General features: G+C 31.5%; 2 protein-coding genes across 2 annotated transcripts in view; one reads left to right on the forward strand and one right to left on the reverse strand.

Annotated features, from left to right (window-relative positions):
* The window catches only part of LOC142324884 (molecular chaperone MKKS-like), a 268,322-nt gene that overhangs the window by 76,653 nt on the left and 170,102 nt on the right, over window positions 1–21,567 (forward strand). The gene's annotated exons all lie outside the window — the stretch shown is intronic.
* LOC142324885 (cyclin-dependent kinase-like 4) overlaps window positions 1–21,567 on the reverse strand; it is an 87,504-nt gene that overhangs the window by 37,691 nt on the left and 28,246 nt on the right. The window contains exon 2 of the mRNA XM_075365968.1: window positions 3,241–3,430. Within this exon, the coding sequence (XP_075222083.1) occupies window positions 3,241–3,430 (190 nt within the window). The remainder of the gene's footprint in view (window positions 1–3,240; window positions 3,431–21,567) is intronic.

Below are 21,567 nucleotides of genomic sequence, written 5' to 3' on the forward strand. Positions count from 1 at the left end.
AATATATAATAATATACCGGATGATTCAAAAAGGACTTCACAACTTTAAAAGCATATAAAAATTTATTGAGATAACTTAAAAATTCAGGTGAGGTCTAATTTCAAACAAAACCATATCAAGTTTTGACTCGCGTAATTTATTAGTACTGAATTCGGCCACCAGCGCTGTCACCAGGTTGTTATAAATGGATACATTTACTGGTGCAGATCGTGCTCGCTGTATGTTCCTATTTCACGATTTTCAGTCAGCAACTGCAGTTTAAAGTAATTTTCGTAAAGAGTACAGTAGGGAGCATTGTACAATTTACTCTTGGCTCCAAAATTTTGTTGAAACAGGTTATTATTATTTTTCCAGACAGAACGCCCGTTATTCTTCCAGGAAGCAACCGTAAATGGTATCGTAATCTGGATATACTTCAAAGTTTTCTAATTCCTGATTTAGACGATGATGACCAAGATGGACGCCATTACTATCAGCAGGACGGGTCACCACTTCACTACCAACTAAAAGTCCGAGATTTTCTTGATAATCGATTCCCAGCTCAGTGGATTGGTGGTGAAGATCCAATCGCATGGCCACCTTGCTCCCTAGATTTGACCCCACTAGATTTTTTCTTGTAGGGTTTCATTAAAGATCGGGTTTGTCTGCTGATCTTGTTGAGCTAAGACTTCAAATTAACGCCACATCTCAATTCCTCCCGAGGGAGAAGAACACCCGCCTCGTAGCGTGTCTGGTCGATACAACCCCCTGGTCCTAGCCATGAGTGGCTTAATCGGAGGACGTCTTCTTGCCCTCAAATTGATCACATTCCACAGTCATCAGTCTGGCCACGTGAGATGTCACCGATGCAGATGCCTCCACAGACATCCACATCGGTAAATTCCACCCTAGTCAAGTTTGCCTTCAAAGAAGACATCAGATACCTAACTCTACCACGTAGCCCTTTTTTTTTTCTTTTTTTTTTTCCCCCTACTCCCCCGGGCCGGTTATCCAATTAAGTATACGCAGCCCGAGGGAGTGTCCTTTTACTCTAAGGGGGCCCCACCCACCGGCTGTATGTCCGGCACGGCAGTTTGGCCCCCCCGGTCGGATCTTTTCTTTTATTATTGCCTGCCTCAAATTCCCAGGACCAGGACCGAGTCCGGCTATGCCGTCCCCAGCCCCAGCCCCAGGAACCGGGTCTCGGTCTTGTACTTTGCCTGCGTCTAACCCCGCTGAACAACGGCATGGCCCGACTATGTCGTTCCCAACCGCGGCCAGCAGGGCCGGAACTCGGTCTTGAATTTTATTACCCCATTATTAATGTTAAAATCCTCTCCACCTTCCCTCATCATCCTTTATCCTTATTACTAGGGTCACGAAAGATTCAAATTTGTGCCAGTTGTTCTTATTGGCAGTCAGGAACGATAGCATATCTAAAGCAGTCAAAACCTGTATCCCGTAGCGCCATCTCAAGGGTAACCATCTGGGGCATGTGAATAAGGTATGTTCCACTGTGTCCTCCTCAACACAAAACATGCATGTTGAGGAGTCTCGACGTCCGAATCGATGTAGGTAATGTTCGAAGTTTCCATGTCCTGTCATGGCCTGTGTGGTATAAAAGCTCATTTCACCATGTTTTCTTTTAATCCATCTACGGATGTCAGGAACCATTCTTCTTGTCCAAGAGGCAGTCACGAATCTGTCCCATCTCTCCTGCCACTTATCATATATAATTTCGTTGGCCTCTCTCTTGTCCATGCCGTGAAAACGTAGCCATCGCTCAAGGACCAAGAGTTCTATAGGTGGGACCGATGCCAACACGCACGCTGCCTCATATGAGATGGTGCGGTATGCGCTTATAACCCCAATCAACATACTCCTGTGCACACTCTGAATGCGTCTGACATTTTTTTTGATGTTCATAGCTCTATGCCAAATCGGGGCGGCGTATAACAAGGTGGAAGTCAATGCAGAAGCAATAATCACTTTGGTCCTTATTCATTCAGAACTTTGGTCCTTATTCATTTCGCATAAATCTTTCGCCTTTTACTAAAGATTTCCACGTAGCCCTTCGAAACTGCTAAACTAACAGCCTACACGCGGAAGATCAAAAACCTCGCGCCTAACTCTATACATTCTATCACCACCTAATACCGTATATACCCATTTACAAACGATTGCAATAAAGGTTATGCCACGACAGCATATCAATTTCAACCAAGATTCAATCCCCAAATTAACGCCACAGCTACAGTGGCCCGACTTACTGGCTACAGTCTGAAATGAAATCTATTTCAAATGGGATGTATGTCGCATTACAAATGGAAATCACATCGAACCAAAGTAAAAGTTGAGTGACAAATTTGATGTGTTATTTTATGAAATGAGGTCTCAACCGAATCTGTAAGTTATCTCAATAAATTTTTATATGCTCTTAAACTTGTGAAGTCCTTTTTGAATCTCCCGGAATTTGAAATTTTCTTTTTAGTATATAATTAATGAGTTTGGTTACACTGTATAAGGTCGAGTAGACTCCTGCATGTCGATGTGGATGTTATCATCCTTTGCATGCAATATGACTTTTCTTAGTATATAGTTACAATTAATAATGGATTTTTTAAGTTTGTTTTATATTATACACATGATAAAGAAAATGTTTTAATTTTAATTGGAATTATTTAAATTTTATTTGTTTTGTTAAGTTCTTCACGTTTGTAACACGTATATTTAACCGAAGTTTTTGTAAATTATAACAAAATAACGATTATTATTATTTAAAGCTCAGAAAAAAACAATCCTGTAAGATTGAAACTTCTCATAAAAGCGAAAGAAAATGTTTTGAAACACACACGCGCGCACATATTTTTTTTGGAATTCATATTGATCTTTACCAGTCTGCTTAAAGGAAATATTTTTCATGTTACTGAAAGTAAAAATAACAAGCTTTTCTTACTAAATAATATTTTTACGGACTAAATTACTTTTCATATAAAGTATATGAAATTAATTAAACTTATATAAATAAACAAGTATTGTTCTGTCCTCTACTACCCTTTTCCATCTGCTCATTCACAATCAAAGTGCAATTTTGTTTCTGACAGATGTATTTAATTGTATGAGATTGACACTCACATTTCCTCAGTCACGCACACCCTATTAATATATCTCAGAAATTAATATATACATACATACATGCACAAACTAAGAAGTTATTAATCTCTAGCTACTATTATTAATAAAAGTAAATTATATCATACCTTAAGTAGTCGGATTTCTCGTAATGCTATTTTTCTGATCAACGGATCATCTTCTGATTCGACGAATTTTTTTATCGCAACTGTTTGTCCAGTTTCTCTATTACGACATTTAAATACAACACCGTATGATCCTTCACCAAGTTTCGCTAATTTTTCATATCTTTCCATTAGGCGTGAAGATGCTCGAGACCTGCGTTTAACATAAACATTTAAAATTATTGCGTTATAATATGAATTATAATTATTTACCTAGAAAAGATGGATGAAAAAAATTAAATTAGTTTTCATTAATCGGTGTTTATAACTGCGACAAAAAATAATGTTTTATTTTTTGTTGGTCCTCTGATAAATTTATATGTCAGAAAATCATTTATGCTGCCATATTCTTACAGATTATTATAAAAAAACTTACTTTTTGTAAGAGGTAATTTTAGCATGATCGTCATGATTTTAAACAGTCAAATGCGCCTCATATCTCAGTATCTGAATATATTATACGTTACCATACATAATGTGTCCATACCTTACATTATCATACGTACTTAAATAAATATTTTATTCTGATCCTAACATAACAATACATTATACAGTTAGGAATAGATATATACAGTGATCAAAAAGTGACACAACCTTATGGGAAAATGAGTATGTTACAATAGTTGTCGAAAGTGGCCTCCAATATGCGATTCACATAATTTAATACTACGGTGCATGCTCTTAAACACATGCTGTAACGTTTTTTGAGGAATTTCAGCGATACATCGTTCAATTTCGCTCTGAAATTCGGGAATGGTGTGAGGATGAGTTGTGTAAGCGGCATCCTTATGGTACCCCCACAAGAAAACGTAAGACAGGGATAAATCAGAAGACTGAGGGAACCGCGACTCCTTCGAAATCACTTGTCCATGAAAATACTGATCCAAGATTATCATAGTGTTGTGTGATAGTCATTGCGTGTGTGAGCCGTTGCATCGTTCTGCTGAAACCACGGTGTACTGTAGCCGATCTGCAGGTATAGTGATTACAAATAGTTGCACCATCTGTATGTAGCGCTCACTGTTCACTGTGCATGAAAGAATATCATGAAGATTCGCCTACGTGACGCTGCACACCAAGCACCCATTTTTTGTCCGTGCAGCTGATATGGATTTTCCGTACACCAAATGCGTGCATTCACGTATACATCCAGGTGGAACCGTGCCATAAAACCAGTCATCGAGTTCTTTCGCATCTCGCGTTAAATTTGACATGAACCACTGACAGAAAGTTACACATTTTCCAGTGTATACAGGTAACAACTCGTGAATAACACGAATTCTGTACGGATGCATCCTTAAACACCTTCGCGTGTCTTCTGGGCACTACCGACGGAGACACTAGATTGGCTAAGTAGGCGTTGCACAGACTTCTTGGGACTAACAGAATATGTAGCTTGCACGTCGATCAACTTTTCTGGTGTTACACTTTCGGTCGACCGCTTTTGTCTGCATGTGCCACATTCCCTGCCACTTATAATTTGTCGTACAGCCGCTTGATGGAGAACTTGTTTGGTGCAGCCACAACATACTTTTCTGTGAAGGCATTCTGAGTCTGGGCATAACTGGCACATCTAATGTGTTGGGAGATAAAATGAATATTCTCTGCTACATTGCGTAACCCATTATCGTCAATTTTTTTAAATTAAACATGCAACAAAAGAAGAAAACATTTATCTGTAAGGTTGCGTCACTTTTTGAACACTCTTTATGTATTCCATACATAAAAAAAGGACTTCTCATAGTTTATCTGAAGGGATCAAAAGTAACTGTGATAAACGCGATAAATCATGTTACAAAGTGTACAGGTAGTTATAGAATAAAAAATAAAATAAAGAAAATAATAAAAGCATAAATTATTAAGTCCGTACTAATATTTAGAAATAATAAATATGTAAAACAAGAAGTAATACGTTAAATGTCTGTAGATTCTAAGTAAATAAAACGGATATCTACTCAGGATGCGTTTATTACTTATCTGTTTTTTTGTTATATTATTTTTAACTAATGTTATTTAAGTATAGATTTTCACCGCTTATATTATTTGTGTAAAAATAAAAATCTTTTAATTTTTGTTTTAAAATAAATTGATAATTTATTAAAAATGATAATCTAACTATAACAAGATCTTTTTGGTATCCTTAAATATTTAGCCGAATTACTGAGTTACATAAAAATGCTTGTGTTGTCTAATCTGATAGAAATATAATATAGTTTTTTTTTGGGAGTAAATTATTATTATTTTTTTAAAATGTGGCGGAATCGTAATATAAATACATAGATAAGTTAGAAATTTTAATTTGCTAAATATCAGCCGTGTATATACTTATGGAGCCGAACAATGTTAAACCATTTTTGAATCTTGATTGAAAAGTCATTCTGAATTTTTTTTGAGGGTGCTCAAGAGATGACTTATGAAATTTTACTTTTTCATTTTTTTCCATAGGAGATAAGTTCATAGAGTTTTAATAAAATAATTTCATAATCTCGCTTCCGTGTACTGAAGAAAATCATTTTTTTCTGCTGCGACGTGGAAAAGTTTTGTTATCTTACTTTATCCTAATATAAAATGTCTGCAAAGCAATACTTACGCCATAAGAATTAAATGAAGACTTACTCGCACATCTACGGATGTAACTCCAAAAAAATTTATTTTCTGTTTTAATATTACAGTATACTTCACGAAAGAAAAGGTTTGTCTTTGAAGACATACATTTATGTGCTTATAACAACTTGGTGGGAAAAAATGGCGTCTTATGTCATATTAAATTTTATTTTTTGTGTTATTATAGAATTCTTAGTTTTTCGAAGAAAATCTGAAAGAAATTCAAAGAATTTTGCGTAAAACTATTGTGTTTTTTCGTTGTATTCTTAATAATACAATGTAAATGTTTCATAAATTAGTTTGTAGATTATATAAAGAAATAATTCTTTAATCTCTTATTTAAAAATAGATTTTATCTTTTACCTGTCTTCTCCAAGATCTTGTAATAAATTTGTGTTTTATGATATAAATATAAATTCATGAATAAATAATTAGTTTTATACAATTAAAGAAGAAACAAATGGCAATGATGTCCTACATTTAGGTAAATATTAAAATTTAATTCTTCCTCTAGTAATACAGCTTAAAGCTTTTCGTTACCCTTATGACTTATTTTCTTTTTTATTTATTTACTTTATTTTTAATAATAAAATGTAACGAAAAAATTTATAACAAATTTATAACAAAAAAATAATAATAAAAATTTATAAAATTATTTATACAAAATATTATTTTTAAAAATATTTTTACATTTTTCTCCTTTTACAAGGTTAATGTTACCGTCGCTACATCTTGGGTATTGACCTTTTCTCTCAGAAACACGAAACCGTTGACAGGGGAAAAAATCTATAAATTAATTAATCTGTGAAAACAATAATTTTATTACCGTATGCTCAAGGAAAATTAATAATAAAAAATATCTATAAATAAATAAATAAATATATATATATATATATATATATATATAGACGGTTGTCCCGGAAGGTGTTGGCCAAACGTAACGGACTGATTCAGGACATAAAAGTAAAGAAAAAAGGTCATGGAGAACGTATGCCAGTTAAATGTGTTGCAAATGGCGGGTTCATATTTGAACATTTATTATAAACTGGTACGTATAATGAGCCCACCGGGTTGATCTAGTGGTGAACTCGTCATCGCAAATCGATGACGAGTTCATGATGATCGATTTCGAAATCAAGAGTTCTAAGGTTCAAATCCTAGTAAAGGCAGTTTTATTCGGATTTGAATACTAGATCGTGGATACCGGTGTTCTTTGGTGATTGGGTTTCAATTAACCACACATCTCAGGAATGGTCGACCTGAGACTGTACAAGACTACACTTCATTTACATTCATACATGTCATCCTCATTCATCCTCTGAAGTAGTACTTTACGGTGGTTCCGGAGGCTAAGCAGAAAAGAAAGAAGGTACGCACTTCGTTCTAGTGTATTGTTTCTAAGTAAAATTAGAATTTTTCTAACTTTTATTTTATTCAACATGAATTAAATTCTTTACAAGTTTTATTAAAACTTTTGTGTGCTTATTACCTACCCATTTAAGAAAACTATTTTCGTCATATTTAAAAAAAGGGTTTTTATCCCACGTTTTTCAAAAACTACTGCAGATACGATTCTGGGAACTATTTTATTCGATTTCGGAAGTATCTGAAAAATGAACGAAAGTTTTCACTAGCCATAAGTCGCAAACGAAGCATTTTAGGACATATGCTTACATGAACTTTTTCGATTATTTTAACGAGTAGAATACGTCATGAAAGTCCCGGGAAACTCCCGGGGAGTCATGCCAGTCGTGATACACTCTGTGTGTCTCTCTTTCTTTCTAAATATATATATAATGAAGGAAAATTTGATAAAATTGCTTTTAAAACTGATCAAAAACAAATTAATTTATAAAAATTAGTCTAATTCTAATATTTAATAACAAATTAGTAATTTATATAATAGAAAATTAAGAGTAAATCTTGAAAAAAATAGTAATATAATTAAAAATGACAAATTTGGAATTTACGAAAATATATACATATATGTAATTATACGAACATATAATATATAAACTAAATCTAATTATGTTGCTCATTTATCATGATGTTTTAGAAATCAATAGTAATAAATCTAAAACTCCTATATAAAAAAAATATATATAGCATAAAAATAGCAATATAACATAATGAACAAGTAACATTTGAAATAAATTTTTTTTTTAATACTCTTATTTATAGTCGCATCAACAATTAAAGTCCTTAGCGACTTCGTGTATTGTAATTGTATCGGTAAATTTGTCTTGACCATCTCAGGTCGCCTACTCCTAAGACATGTGGTTAATTGAAAACCCAACCACCAAAGAACACCGGTATCCACTATCTCTAGTATTCAAAACCGAATAAAAGTACCTTTATTACGATTTGGACCTGAAAACTTCGACTTCGAAATCAACCGATTTACAACGACGAGTTTACCACTAGACCAACCCGGTGGGTACATTGCCTGTCTCCGTGGCGCGAGTGGTAGCGTCTCGGCCTTTCATCCGGAGGTCCCAAGTTCGAATCCTGGTCAGGCATGGTATTTTCAATACCTATCTAACGGTGGTTCCGGAAGTTAAAAACAAGGTGGGCACATAAAGATTTGGTTAGAAAAATAATAAATTTAATTATAAGAAATTGATGATTTACATTTAAAAATGTATTTGATAACAATGAAATCGTTTCATTTTCCTACCAGTAGATTGTGTTAGTAGCAAAGTGGTTGCATTTTGTTTCTGTGTCAGAGGTAGCAAAGTGAGATAGATGTCAGTGATAGCAGAGTGAAAGTACTCGATGGAGATCAAAAGAAAGAAAAAGGAATAAGTGAAATAATTTTTTAATTAATTTTATAAATTTAATAGTAAACTAAAATTATAATTTAATTTTTATTTTAAAGATAAAAATGTTGAACGATTTTGTTATCTCTTTTTCGTGAGATAAACTTTACCTTAATTTTCTTTACAAGAGTAGTCGAAAAAAATCTTAGCTAATTTAAGGTAAAAGAACTGGGTTGCATATTTGTTTAGTAAAGTGTCCTCGGTTCCTTGGTTTTTTCTTATTGTTTATTAATAATTTGTCTCAAAATCTTAACCGTTCATTGTTACTCTCTTCGCTGATGATACAAAATTGTATCTATATCTGAAGTTTATTGTTTAAACGGGTTTGGAGATTCTACTACATTAACCGTTGAAAACATTATTTACTGGATGGATTGTGACCATCTAACTTTATATATGAATAAAATCATTAAATTTTGCTTCTTAGATAGTCGCGTGGATAGACTTTTCATTAATATTAACGATGGATTTTGTTACCCGCAAAGAAAAATTTCTGGGTGTTATATTAGAAAACATATTCTCTTAGGTTAATCACATTGATTTCGTTTACAATAAAATTAAAGCGTTGTTTTTGTTTTGAGGCGTCGTAATTAGTTGTTTTAAGCACTAAGCTTATCATCATTATCAAATATTTATTATGCTTACGTATATTCACGAGGTATAATGTAATCTCATGGGACTACCTCAAAAAGTCAAAACGGGCATTTAAGTTACAAAAATTGGCTGTCAGATCATTGTTTGGCGCCCGTAAGTATGAATCACTTAGGTCGATATTTAGAAAAAATTAAAAATTTTGACTTATCCATGTGTTTTATTTACGAATGTGAAATTTTTGTTAAAAAGAAAATTTTTACTTATTTTTAATAAATAACAATACCACAGTGTCGAAAAATAACAGAACTTTCTTTTGTGTAACAATACAATACTTCCGCTTTCGAAAAAGGGATTTATTATGTTTTCATGGCTACTTTTATCAAATTTTTGAACCGTTTAAAACATCTTCTCGCCAATTTATTTAAAATACAATTAAAACATTTTCTTTAACAAAAACAATATTACTCTGTCAAAGAATTTTTAAATAATACCGATTAAACATTTTTTTAAATCCTTGAATTTTTTGCACCTTCGTTTAACTTTGTACGTAAATTTAACTTTGTACGTAAACATATTTCATGTGTTTACATTGAAATAATTAGTTTTGAGAAATCATTTTTTTTAATTGTATAATTAATTGTGTATTTTGTGATGCTGCTCTGATCAAGGTTTAACCACGGTTTCCTTTAAATTATCCAGGAGAGTTTTTACTAACCATACCTGACGTGATCTATGTATTGTATTCTTATAATATCGACCAGAATAAAGCTTTATTTATCGAAGATAACCGTTTGGTTTCCGATTGTGCTGTTCAAAATGTGATTGTATTATTTTCATTAATGAATTTTTATTATGTCCTAAAATAAAGTAATTTTTACTGGTCGTTTTGGTGATTCTTTATTATTTCTTTATGTTTTGTTTTTGTATTTTTATTAATTTTTATATATACTGTTGATAGTTTAACAGTTAAAATGGGTATATAATATACATTTTTGCTAGAATAACTTATTCTTTATATACACAAGTTTTAAGTAAAGTTTTAAGAATTTAACTTAAAACTAGTATATATATATATTTAGAGGGTGTATAAATAGAGTAAGATGACCATTCGATAGTAGCCAAGCGACACGACACAAACAAACACCGCCCTGCGGCTGGACATTGATCTGTCAGAACCACCTCTCCTTTGTTACTTCATTAAGTCCACTTTTAGTACGTTGTACGCTCGGGTATTTATCGCAACATTGAATTTTATTTACTTCCAGTCTGACCTTCAACAAGTCATCATTTACGTATTGATTATATCTGATGGTTGTTACCAATTCATAAATAAAGCTGTTATTTTTTACCATTATTTCAACGTAACACCTTAATATTATTTCAGTCTGTTTTTTTATCAGATTTGTTTTTTTATTTCTTTATGAAAATATATTATTTATTTATAGAAATACTTGTGCTGTTATTCAAATGATAAATAATAAATAACAATAAATATATAAATTGTAAAAAAGATTTTAAAATAGCGATATTTGGATGGTTGATAAGGAGAGGAGTATAAGATTTTTTGTACTTTACCAATCGGTTATATTTTTCATTAAAAAATAAAAAGCGCAATTGCATTTTTAAATAAATATAAATTTTATTTACCGGATTGCACAATCCAGTAAATAAAACTGAATTTACATTTACAACCATTTTACATTTAAAACCCTTCTAAAAGGGGTTTAAAATGGGGAAAAATTGATTTAAAATTCCATTTTGAAGCTCTTCTAAAAGGGCTTTAAAATGGGATTTTTAAAACAATTTACTGGATCTACAATCCAATTGTGAAAAGTATGTAAAAACCTTTAGGACAAGTTCTACTGATGAAAGTAAAGAAAAAACTTTGTTCAAACATAGGTTTGGAAACGCTTTATTAGCGAGTGTCGGCTGGCGAAAGATTTCGCCCGATTTCTGCGCCTTTTATAAAATTAAGTCTGACTGTAATTCTTGGGAGCCAAATTAAGGGGTAAATTTAGCAGTTTCGTATGAAATCTGACCTAAAAAACTGAAAACAATTGCTGTATTTTTTAGTACATTTCGAGAAATCTGGGGTAAAAGACAAAAAATTGGGGTCGTAAAACACGCTACTGTATTTTATAATTGGCGTAAAATAAATTTTTTAAACGGATAATAAATACAAAATGGTTTTAGAGAAAACTTATAGAGAATGTGATCTGAGTAAAACGGTATGAGAATCAAGTCCACAGAAACCAAACACAAACGTAAAAATGTCCAACTTATTAAAAAAAAAAAAATCAAAATGTAACAGGTTTTAACTAGGTATTAAACGAAACAAAATTTTCAATATTACAAAATAAAAGAATTATAATAACTAATTTTTTAAATTCTCCTTTGTTTTATTCAACTTACACCATTTTATTCAGAATTAAATTTTCTACAAGTTTGCATACTGTACTGATCAAAAGGAAGAAAAATATTATACAGTGCATTCGGAAAGTTGTTGCGCACTGGAATTGTAGAAGTGCAATGACGAAACTTTCCTAATTATTACTTTGTATTTATTTCATTATTTTATAGAAACAAATATTACAATAACTGGGAAGTTTATATAAGGTTTTGGAAATGATCTCCTCCAATATCAATACAACACTAAACACGTTTCAATTTATTTTCAAACACTTCAAACACTGATATTCGGAATGTCTCGTACGTATGCCGTTATTGTGGTTTGTAATTCATCAGTTGTACGTGGTCTGTTGGGATACACTGCTTTTTACGCTGCTCTCCATAGAAAGTAATCTGGGGGAGCTAGATCGGACGATCGTGCAGGCCACAGCCCTCGAAATGATTCGTTCACCAAAGGCATTTCGTAAAAACGACACTGACCTGTTAACTATGCGCGCTGTGGGGCCATCTTGTTGAAACCAACCGTGATTGGTTTCCACTTCTGTTAACTGACTAATAAATTTTGTTAAATCAGAACAATAACGTTCACTATTAACTGTATTTTCAAAAAAGAATGAACGGGTTTCTTGTAATTCATGGGGATTTGTTGTCAACTGCAGTCGTGTATTTTATGAATTAATATACTTTCCTAGATGAAATTACGCTTCAACTATAAAAAAAAAAACGTTATTTAAAGGATACCAACGGAATTTTGGTGAATAAAACGTTTAAACAATCGACAACAATTTAGTCTTTTGACATGATCTGTAAGTTTCAGTTCTGAACATACATTACTTTATAGGGGAAAAGTTTCAATTCTCTTCTTACAGCTTTAGATGCGGTAGCAAGTTCGATATATTGCTGCTGCTGTGCTAACTTACGCCTTAACTTTGATGGACTTTCGGCTATAGCATTCGAAATAAGGAACTTCTGTTTGTTTAGTTTAGGTGGTCTTCCGCGTCGATCAGTGTCTTCAACATAGCCTGTTGCCTGAAACTTTTCGATTAGAGTTCGAACTGCATTGCGATGAGGAACAGGAGTATTTGGAAACTTTTCAGAAAACTTGTGCTTCACAAAATCAGTATACTTGTCACCTTCACTAAAGACTTGTTTGAAGAGAAAAACGCATTCCTCTACCGAAAGAACCATTACGTTTATCGCAACTATTGATTCCGATAAACGAAACAACACGAAACAAATGAAGCACGTTCAATCACAACTCGAAAATTGAGGTCTTGGTTTATTACTGAACAACGCCCAACGAATCCACAGGGCAACCAACCTAACGCCGAAAGAATAGAATACACCTTATAATTCTAAAGTATACTGCACAACGACGTTCCGAACGTACTGTATTTGGAAGAAATGTAACCCATTAGTATTACTAATACCTTTACAGTCATCATTCTTGTATTTATGATAATTTTTCTACAGAACAGAAGTTTTCAAGAATAACAGGCATCCCTCACAAATTTTCTAGGGGTAGTAAAACTTTTTGCCTTCATCACTTCTTGACTTCTTCCCTTTTTTTTATTTAACCTCCGGATCTACCGTTAGGCATTCTTCAGAGGATGAAGCTGAATGAGTTGTAGCGTGTGAGAAAACGCCATGCCTGACCGGGATTCGAACCCGGGACCTCCGGATGAAAGGCCGAGCGCTACCACTCGCGTCACTGAGGCCGGCTGATTTCTTCTCTTGGCTTACACAAAGCAGGCTAAATAAAATTATTCAACCCTATTTAAGTGAAGATCTATTTAATACACCAAGTGGTTGTATAGCGAACACCGTTACTCTTAGAGAAAGTACTTAAGATGTTTCACGTATTTAATGATAGAATAGAATTGTAAGTTAATTATTTACAGAAGTAAGAAAGATTGTGAAGGGTGTAAGGCAGCAAATTAAATGTGCCCCTATTTGTAGTAAGCTATGTATTATAGTTAGATACTCCCTCAACTGAGAAGTGGAGTAACCGGTCATGTAACTGATAAAACTTTTTAATTAGAGATGTTAAATATAAATTTTGTCTAAATAAAAAACTTACTCAAGTTTTTATGTTTTTATTTTTGTAACTGTAGTTTTATAAACATTTAATGGAACGGTTCCCAAACTTTTCCGAGTTTCGGCGCCCTTTTTCAATTAAAATTTTTCCATGGTGCCCTACCCTAAGTAAAAGTATGACTACTAGTAAGTAAGAGATACAAATAAGTAAACATCGTGTATATTCATTAGTTTATTTTATTAACATTAAATTAATAATTATAAATGTCTTGGTTCAATTAATTATGAAGCTTTTACAATATTTCGCGACGCTCCTGTGAAGAGTCCGCGGTTCCCCGGGGCGCCGCGGCGCACAGTTTGGGAATCACTGATAAAATGTTTATCCATTTATTGCGAACAGAATGACACCTTATTTGTTCAAATCGGTTTATGGCTGTATATATATCTGCAAACATTAATTAATTATTTTGAAAAAAAATGTGGTTCGGATGAAAAATTATCTGTCAATTATCTTTTCTTACTTTATTTGTTTTACTTAGTTAATTACATCACTTTAAAATAGACTGTTAGATTATTAGGAGGCAGTCAGTTTTACGTAATATAAGTCCGTCGTTTGAATATTTTTGTTTAAATATAATCCCGATCTCGTTAAGATATAAAAGCTCAAAATTATTTATTATTAAGCTTTACCGTAACTCAGATTAATCATAGAAAACAAATATAGTATTTAATAGATTCTATTCAGACACTAACCATTAATTTTATTTTTTCACTAGCGGACCAAACAGTGCTTCGCTTTTGCCAGAATGATTACCACAGTTCAAATCTCACTACTATATAAAATCATAAAAAAAACATAAATAAGTAAATAACTTAAAATTTCTTTTACAAAATTTAATTTCGTATATATAGAGAAAAATCGTCAATATCGATCGTTGTATATGTCAATATCGACTTCCTCAGACGGTTATTATGTGATTAAATATTATGGAAATAATAACATGTAAACACTCCCGGTGCAGATAATAATAAATTGCGAAATTTTAAGCGGAATCGGTTAAGTAGTTTTGAGTTATTAGTGCACACCGAAAACGAAGATTGTCTTTTATTTGAATAGATTATTTTTAAGATAACTGATCCCTAGACTATTAATTCGAGGTCAAAGAACTTAAAATAATGTAATCGGAATTACAAGTGTTTTTATCATAGATAATTGGTTTCGTTAACGGTTATCATTTGGTAGTATTTTTCCATACATACGAGGAGGGGTTATTTAAATTCCTTGAACTACTTTTGCACTCTTTTACCTTTCAACCACAAGAATGACCCACATTGCATGCTATAACTCATCCTTTATTATAATGAACGCATTCAGGTAGGGGTTCCGTAACCGCTAACCTAACGACTCTCCCTTATTTAGTTTTTTTATCTAACATTATTTATTTGTTTTGTTTATTATAATAATGATAATGATGCGTGTAATAATATATGATGAAATTATGTATTTTTAACCTTCATTTTTTTTTCATTATCATTCGAATTTTTACTATATGAAATATTTGTAAAAAATGAAACTTATTTTATACGTTTAGGGAAAATTCACACAAATCATATGATTTGATGAGAGGGCGAGTGAAAAATATAAGGTTTATTAGGTTTGAAGTTGAATGTAGGTCGCCTATAATAAACATTGTAGTTCGGCTAGCAACAGACACATAAAACACTCAGTAGAATAATATATATATATATATATATATATATATATATGGAAAACATAATTTGATTCTCTAATGTTCATCAAAAAATACAGTGTCCTTAAAAGGCAAGTCCAAATTCTAGGAAGTGATTCTGCTTAACACCCTGAAGAAAAAATGAACCAGTTCGAAAACGCATATTTTTCTATCTGTCAGACATTTTTTATTTTTTTTAGAATAAAAATATTTTTCAAAAATGGTTGAGATAACACAATAAAATTTTGTACTTTATTTTAAACTAAAATTCTTTAATACGAAAAAAAATAATTCTCTTCGTTGACAAATTTCAAAATGGCGGTTGTTTGAATTTTTCAATCTTAAATATCTTAGGAATTATTAGATTTATCAAATTATGTTGTATTATAAAGATTATGAAGCATTTTTATGTGAACAAAACGACACCTTAGTCGTAAAAATCCGACAACAAACAACAGAATTATTGCAAAAAGTAGGCCTCAACCGATATGGCGGCCATCTTATTTTTTTCATTATCTTCACTCGTTTGATAAGTCTAAATCAAATTTTCTGATTAAAGTTGCTAAAAATTCAATATGGATTTGCCGAGCTGAACTATGCGTTGAACAGAATTTCAGCCATTCAGCAACTATTTTGAAGAAATTTTTGCAGCTTTATCACGTAATAATTTTGATATTTAATCATTTTTAGAGAAAAAACAAAAAGTATGTGATTTATATTATTTAAATCTAATTTTTATTCATTCTTTTCTTTTACTGATAAGTTTTCTATTTGTTTTCATTTACATTATGTTTCAAACATTGATGAAAATTGCTCTGTTTATAATCGTATTACTTTTCCGATCCGGTTTTACGTATTTTGTTTCTGATTAAAACTGAACTTTAACGTCCTAGTAGCTTCATTTTTTTATTATTTATTGAGGCGTTTTGGAACCACTCCATCGTCAAAACTTAGTACAATAAGTTTTGGCAATGGAGTGATTCCAAAACGCGTCAACAAGTAATAAAAATAATGAAGCTCAGAAAGGTAAGCAGTACTAAACTTAGAAACTATAGTGATCTTAATAGAAAATATAATAGTAATTATCTTAATGACAATTTTTTAGCCTTGTTGAGTCACATTGCATCAAATCGGGCCGATTACTGAAAGAAATAATTAATCCAGAAATAAACTTTAATCACCAAAAAGAAGATATGAATGTGAAAATAGCAATTTTTTTGTAACCTTTATTTTCAAGATTTTAATTATGTTTTGTTAGTAATTTGTGAATCGACTGCCGTTGATTCATGATAATTCTGAATCTTTGGTGTACCTACAATATTTTGGTTTTTTTTTTGTTTTTGGCACATTTACTTTTATTAAACTAGAACAGAAGTTTAAATAAAGATTTTATTTGTAGATTATACTCACAGAGTTTAAAGCGGTGTTATGAAATTATTTAATATTTTATTTTCAGTCTCCCATTTTAGGTAGATTCATAAGTAAGCTACCTATTGTAATGGGTACCATGATTCGACTTCCGGAAAATTCGACATATCCTCGCGTTTCACATCACCCAGATCTCAAAACTACCGTTAACTCAAAAGTTTATATATACATTTATATGTTATTTCACTTTCTTGTGTACACGATAACTGTCGTAATTTTGCGCCAATTACTTTCAAATTGTTCCTTGAAAATAACTCGTCCCAAAATCTCGGTCGAGTTCGTTAACGGCCAAAATCGGACCATGGGGGTGTAAATGGGAGGGCTTTTTCGAAAACACAAAATATCGCTATAACTTTCTTATTAAGTAAAATATCGAATTTGTTTAAAGTTCTTACTATTTTTTGGATAAGGGCCTAAAACGTATGTAAGTAAAGTTTTTTGATATCACCAACCATTGGCCCAGGGGATAGAAAAAATGGGGTTTTGAAGACAAATCATACCTCCATTAATAGGCACAATATCGAATAGGTTTATAGTAGTAGTTAAACCTCTAAACATTACCTAAAACTTTTGTTTGTAATAATTTTTGATATGACCAACCCTTACGGCAAGGGATGACCAAAATGTTACTGGTATTGTAAGAAGAAGGGCTTGCCGTGTGGTATACATGTGAAACTCTTTTCACGTGCAACCACTGTCGTATTGAGTAAAATTGAAGTTTTTCTTAACTTTCAGGTGGAAACATTTTTATCCCCTACTTAGCACCGGTGAATTCTACCTTCGCCTTCCAGCGTGCCGAAAGGGATTTTTTTTTATTTATGTTTTTAATTTGTTTTATTTTTAAATTTTGTTCGAGTTTAGTATTATGAAGTTCGTTACATCGATTTTAAAGTTATTGAAAAATTTAATGTTTATTCGCTTTATTTAATGTTTTGTTTATAAGGTATATATATATATATTATTTCATTAATTATTTTTTAATCAATTAATTTTTTAAATTTATTAATAATGATAAAATACATTTTTACGTAGTGTTTTCCTTGGAAAAGGATTCAACAAAATAACTTACGTAATTTTTTCAGAGGTCATCGGTCAACTGCCCACATCGTTTCTTCCGACAAGAAGCTATCAGTCATTCTTTGTACAGTATTAACAATTCATATCGACTGAGTATTCTATAGCAGTCTATTGAAGAAAGGGTGTGATACGTGTCGTTAAGAAATACCATCCGCTGAATTTATAAGGTTTTCCGTGTTTATAAAAAATACACATTTTTATGTCGATTGAATATATGTAATTCTATTGAAAAAAATGTTTAAAGAACTTTTTTTATAAATGCCCAATAAATATGAAAATATTTTTTTTTTAACGAATATCCTTCATGAAATATATTAAATAAGTAAAACTATTTTAATAATATATAATTCATTATATTGATTTCTGATTTTTTCTGTATTTTTCTGAATTTTTTTTACGTTTTGTAAAAAAGGAAAATATACTTCCCGACCTTTGGAAATGAAAATGACGTAATCTCTGTAAGTCTATCATACTTTATTTATACATCTTAAGAAAAACTTCAGTCAGATTTTTCATTATACGAGTAAATAACTAAAAAATTGGTTTCAGGTATAATAATTACAAAATAAAGCCTTTATTATTATTTTTAATTTCCTAAACTATTTTTGATGATTAAATTTTAATAAACAAGCAGAACTATCTCATGTCCCGAAGAAAGTGAACCTTCAATTAAATTAATATATATATATATATATATATATATATATATATATATATATATATATATATATATATATATTTAAAGGTGTAAATTTTCTTCCCTTTGTATGTATAAATCTGTACAAACGTAAGGCTTGCCTACCCTGTACTCTTTAACTTATTATTTGTCTTGCTCTTTTATCATATCTTCGCATATAGATTGCAATTCTATTGTAGTCTAAGTGTTGAAACTGTTTTCATTTTCAGAAAGGGCTGCATTAAAAATGAGTAGTTAGTGAAGAAGAAGAGAGTTATTTAAACAAGATTATCAATTTAAAGTAATAGGTTAATAAATTATTTTAAAGTAATAATTTTTAATTATTTCAACCAGTTTCCAGCTTGCTGTCAGATCTGGGTGTGTGTGTGTGTGTAAAGGCAAATGCAATTACTGCAACTGGCTTTTCAGACCCGCAGCTGCAAATTTATGTGTAAATGTACCGGTAAACATCTGTCTTGAACAGACTCAGGTCGACCACTCCTGAGACGTGCGGTTAATTGAAACCCAATCCCAACGAACACCGGTATCCACATTCTAGTATTCAAATCCATATAAAAGCAACTGCCTTTACAAGCATTCGAGTCTTAGAACTTTCGACTTCCAAAATCAGCTGATTTTGGGATGACGAGTTTAACCACTGGAGAAACCCGGCGGATTAAAGTAATGATATAAGAACAAAATAATAATACAGACTGCTCTGCTACTATTTTATTTTATACTGCTTTTTAGATTATGAAAAAAAGGAATACTAATTTTTCGTAAAAGCTAATAACTAATCATAGGTTTACGATAAAATGCGCATTTGTAAGTTCGTCTTACGATCGGAAAAACTCCTCTTAAATACTTTCTATAACATGAATCTGTGAATTGTAAATTCGTTTGGTGGTATTTCATCGACCGTGAGTCGTACTATGTGCCTCGTCTATGTCGTATGTGCTGGACTCCGTGGCGCGAGTGGTAGCGTATCGGCCTTTCATCCGGAGGTCCCGGGTTCGAATCCCGGTCAGGTATTGCTTCATCCTCTGAAGCAATACCTAACGGTGGTCCCGGGGGTTAAAAAAAACCTATGTCGTATGTACTTAAGTAACAGTAAAACAAAAAACATACATAAAAGAAATTAAGGAAGAATATACACATTTGGAAAATTTTTACGAGCTGTTTTAGAAAATATTAATTTAAGAATGAAAAAGTTATTTCGTAATTTAAAAATACGAGTATACCAACGTTATGTAGGCATCAACTCAATTGCAAAAAGAAAATATTAATTTTTTTTAAATTGTTGAAAATTTAACTTAATTTAACGGTAAAAATCATCCGGAAAATAAAAATAGGAAATTATCGTTCATAAATTAGAAGTAGTAATAAATTAACAATAAAACCAGTGTTCGAAATCGTGACACCCAATATCTCGATTTATATATATTTTTTGAAATGTTATTTCAATCTTAAAGCTACATTAAAAACTTATTTTGCCCCCGAAATATTTTACTTGGGTCACTTGCTTTACTCCTAAGTCTAGGAAAACATTTAAAAAAATTGGTTAAAAGATACGCAATAAATAAAAATACAGTTTTTTCGAATTTTGAGGAAGGGGAAATTTTGGGGAAAACTTTTTTAAAAATGATAACATACGCATGTACTGAGATTAATATAAAGTGGGGTTATATTTGTAAAATTTTGAGAAAATTGACGCCAAAAACTATCTATCTCCTAGTGATGTAGTGCCCAAAATTTTACCAACAACTGCATCATATACACGAGTTTTTATACAAACTTTCATCAAAATTGGGTTTTATCATCAACAGTTATTAAAATTCAAACACGCCAACACACGTACATGCTACGTACGATTATTCCCCCATTTTTTTTGTGGTCGCTTGGTCATGGAAATGTCGAGAAATTAAAAAATCCGATACCCTACTTTTTGACTGATTACCATACTTTCTTTCTTGTAGAATGGCTCTAGAGCTATGATGCCAGAAAAGTAATAAAAATTGCTGTTTATTTGACAGTATAAACTGTGCTCAGAGGCATCAAATCAATTTCCCGAGAAAATTCCTCGGGATAGAGGTATTTTCTCGGGAGATGAGATATCCCCTTTTAGATTTATGAAATTTCGACCGAGTATTATACATGTACATCACGAGTAGGTCATATATTTGTTAAAACAAAACAGTTATCACGAGAAATTTACCGAAAATGTGCCGATTGGTTAAAACATGGCTATTTTAATTAATTGGTCGATAGAAAATTGTCAGTTATAAATGTGGTATAATAGAAATTAATTCTAAACATTTTTTTGTAATTGTATTATCAAATACTTCAGATAACATCAATTTGAGGTAGAATGAAATTGAATGGGTAAATAAAAGTTTTAAAAGATGATTTCATTAGTTTAGCTGAAACGTGAACAATTTTTATTGTTATCCACAATAGTGGACAATATGGCTACATGTACAGACCATATTAACTTTTCCTTTTTTATTTGGTATTTCAGTATAAAATCTGCCATTTTATAAAGAAATTGTTCGCTTTGGAACAATGAGTAGATTTTTTGTAATTAAATTATTACGTAGTCTGATACTAATTTACAATATTAGAATTAACAATAAATAAAAACAATTAATATTTAATCGATTTGAACATAAAGTAGAGGACATGAAACAGACACAAAATTACAACATCGATTTTCTGCTATAATTCGGCTATTTTTTAACCGATTTTAATAAATAAAATGTAATTTTGTTAAAAATAAAAGACTTAATATTTTAGCAAAACATACGTTTTGATAAAACTTATATTTATGGAGATATATCGGATTGAAAAATAAACACGGCCTTCATTTTGTAATTTGCGAAGGTATTTAAGTTCTAATTTTTTTATAATTTTAAAACTT

The sequence above is a fragment of the Lycorma delicatula genome, chromosome 5 (assembly GCF_047948215.1).
Source record: "Lycorma delicatula isolate Av1 chromosome 5, ASM4794821v1, whole genome shotgun sequence".
Classification (NCBI taxonomy): domain Eukaryota; kingdom Metazoa; phylum Arthropoda; class Insecta; order Hemiptera; family Fulgoridae; genus Lycorma; species Lycorma delicatula.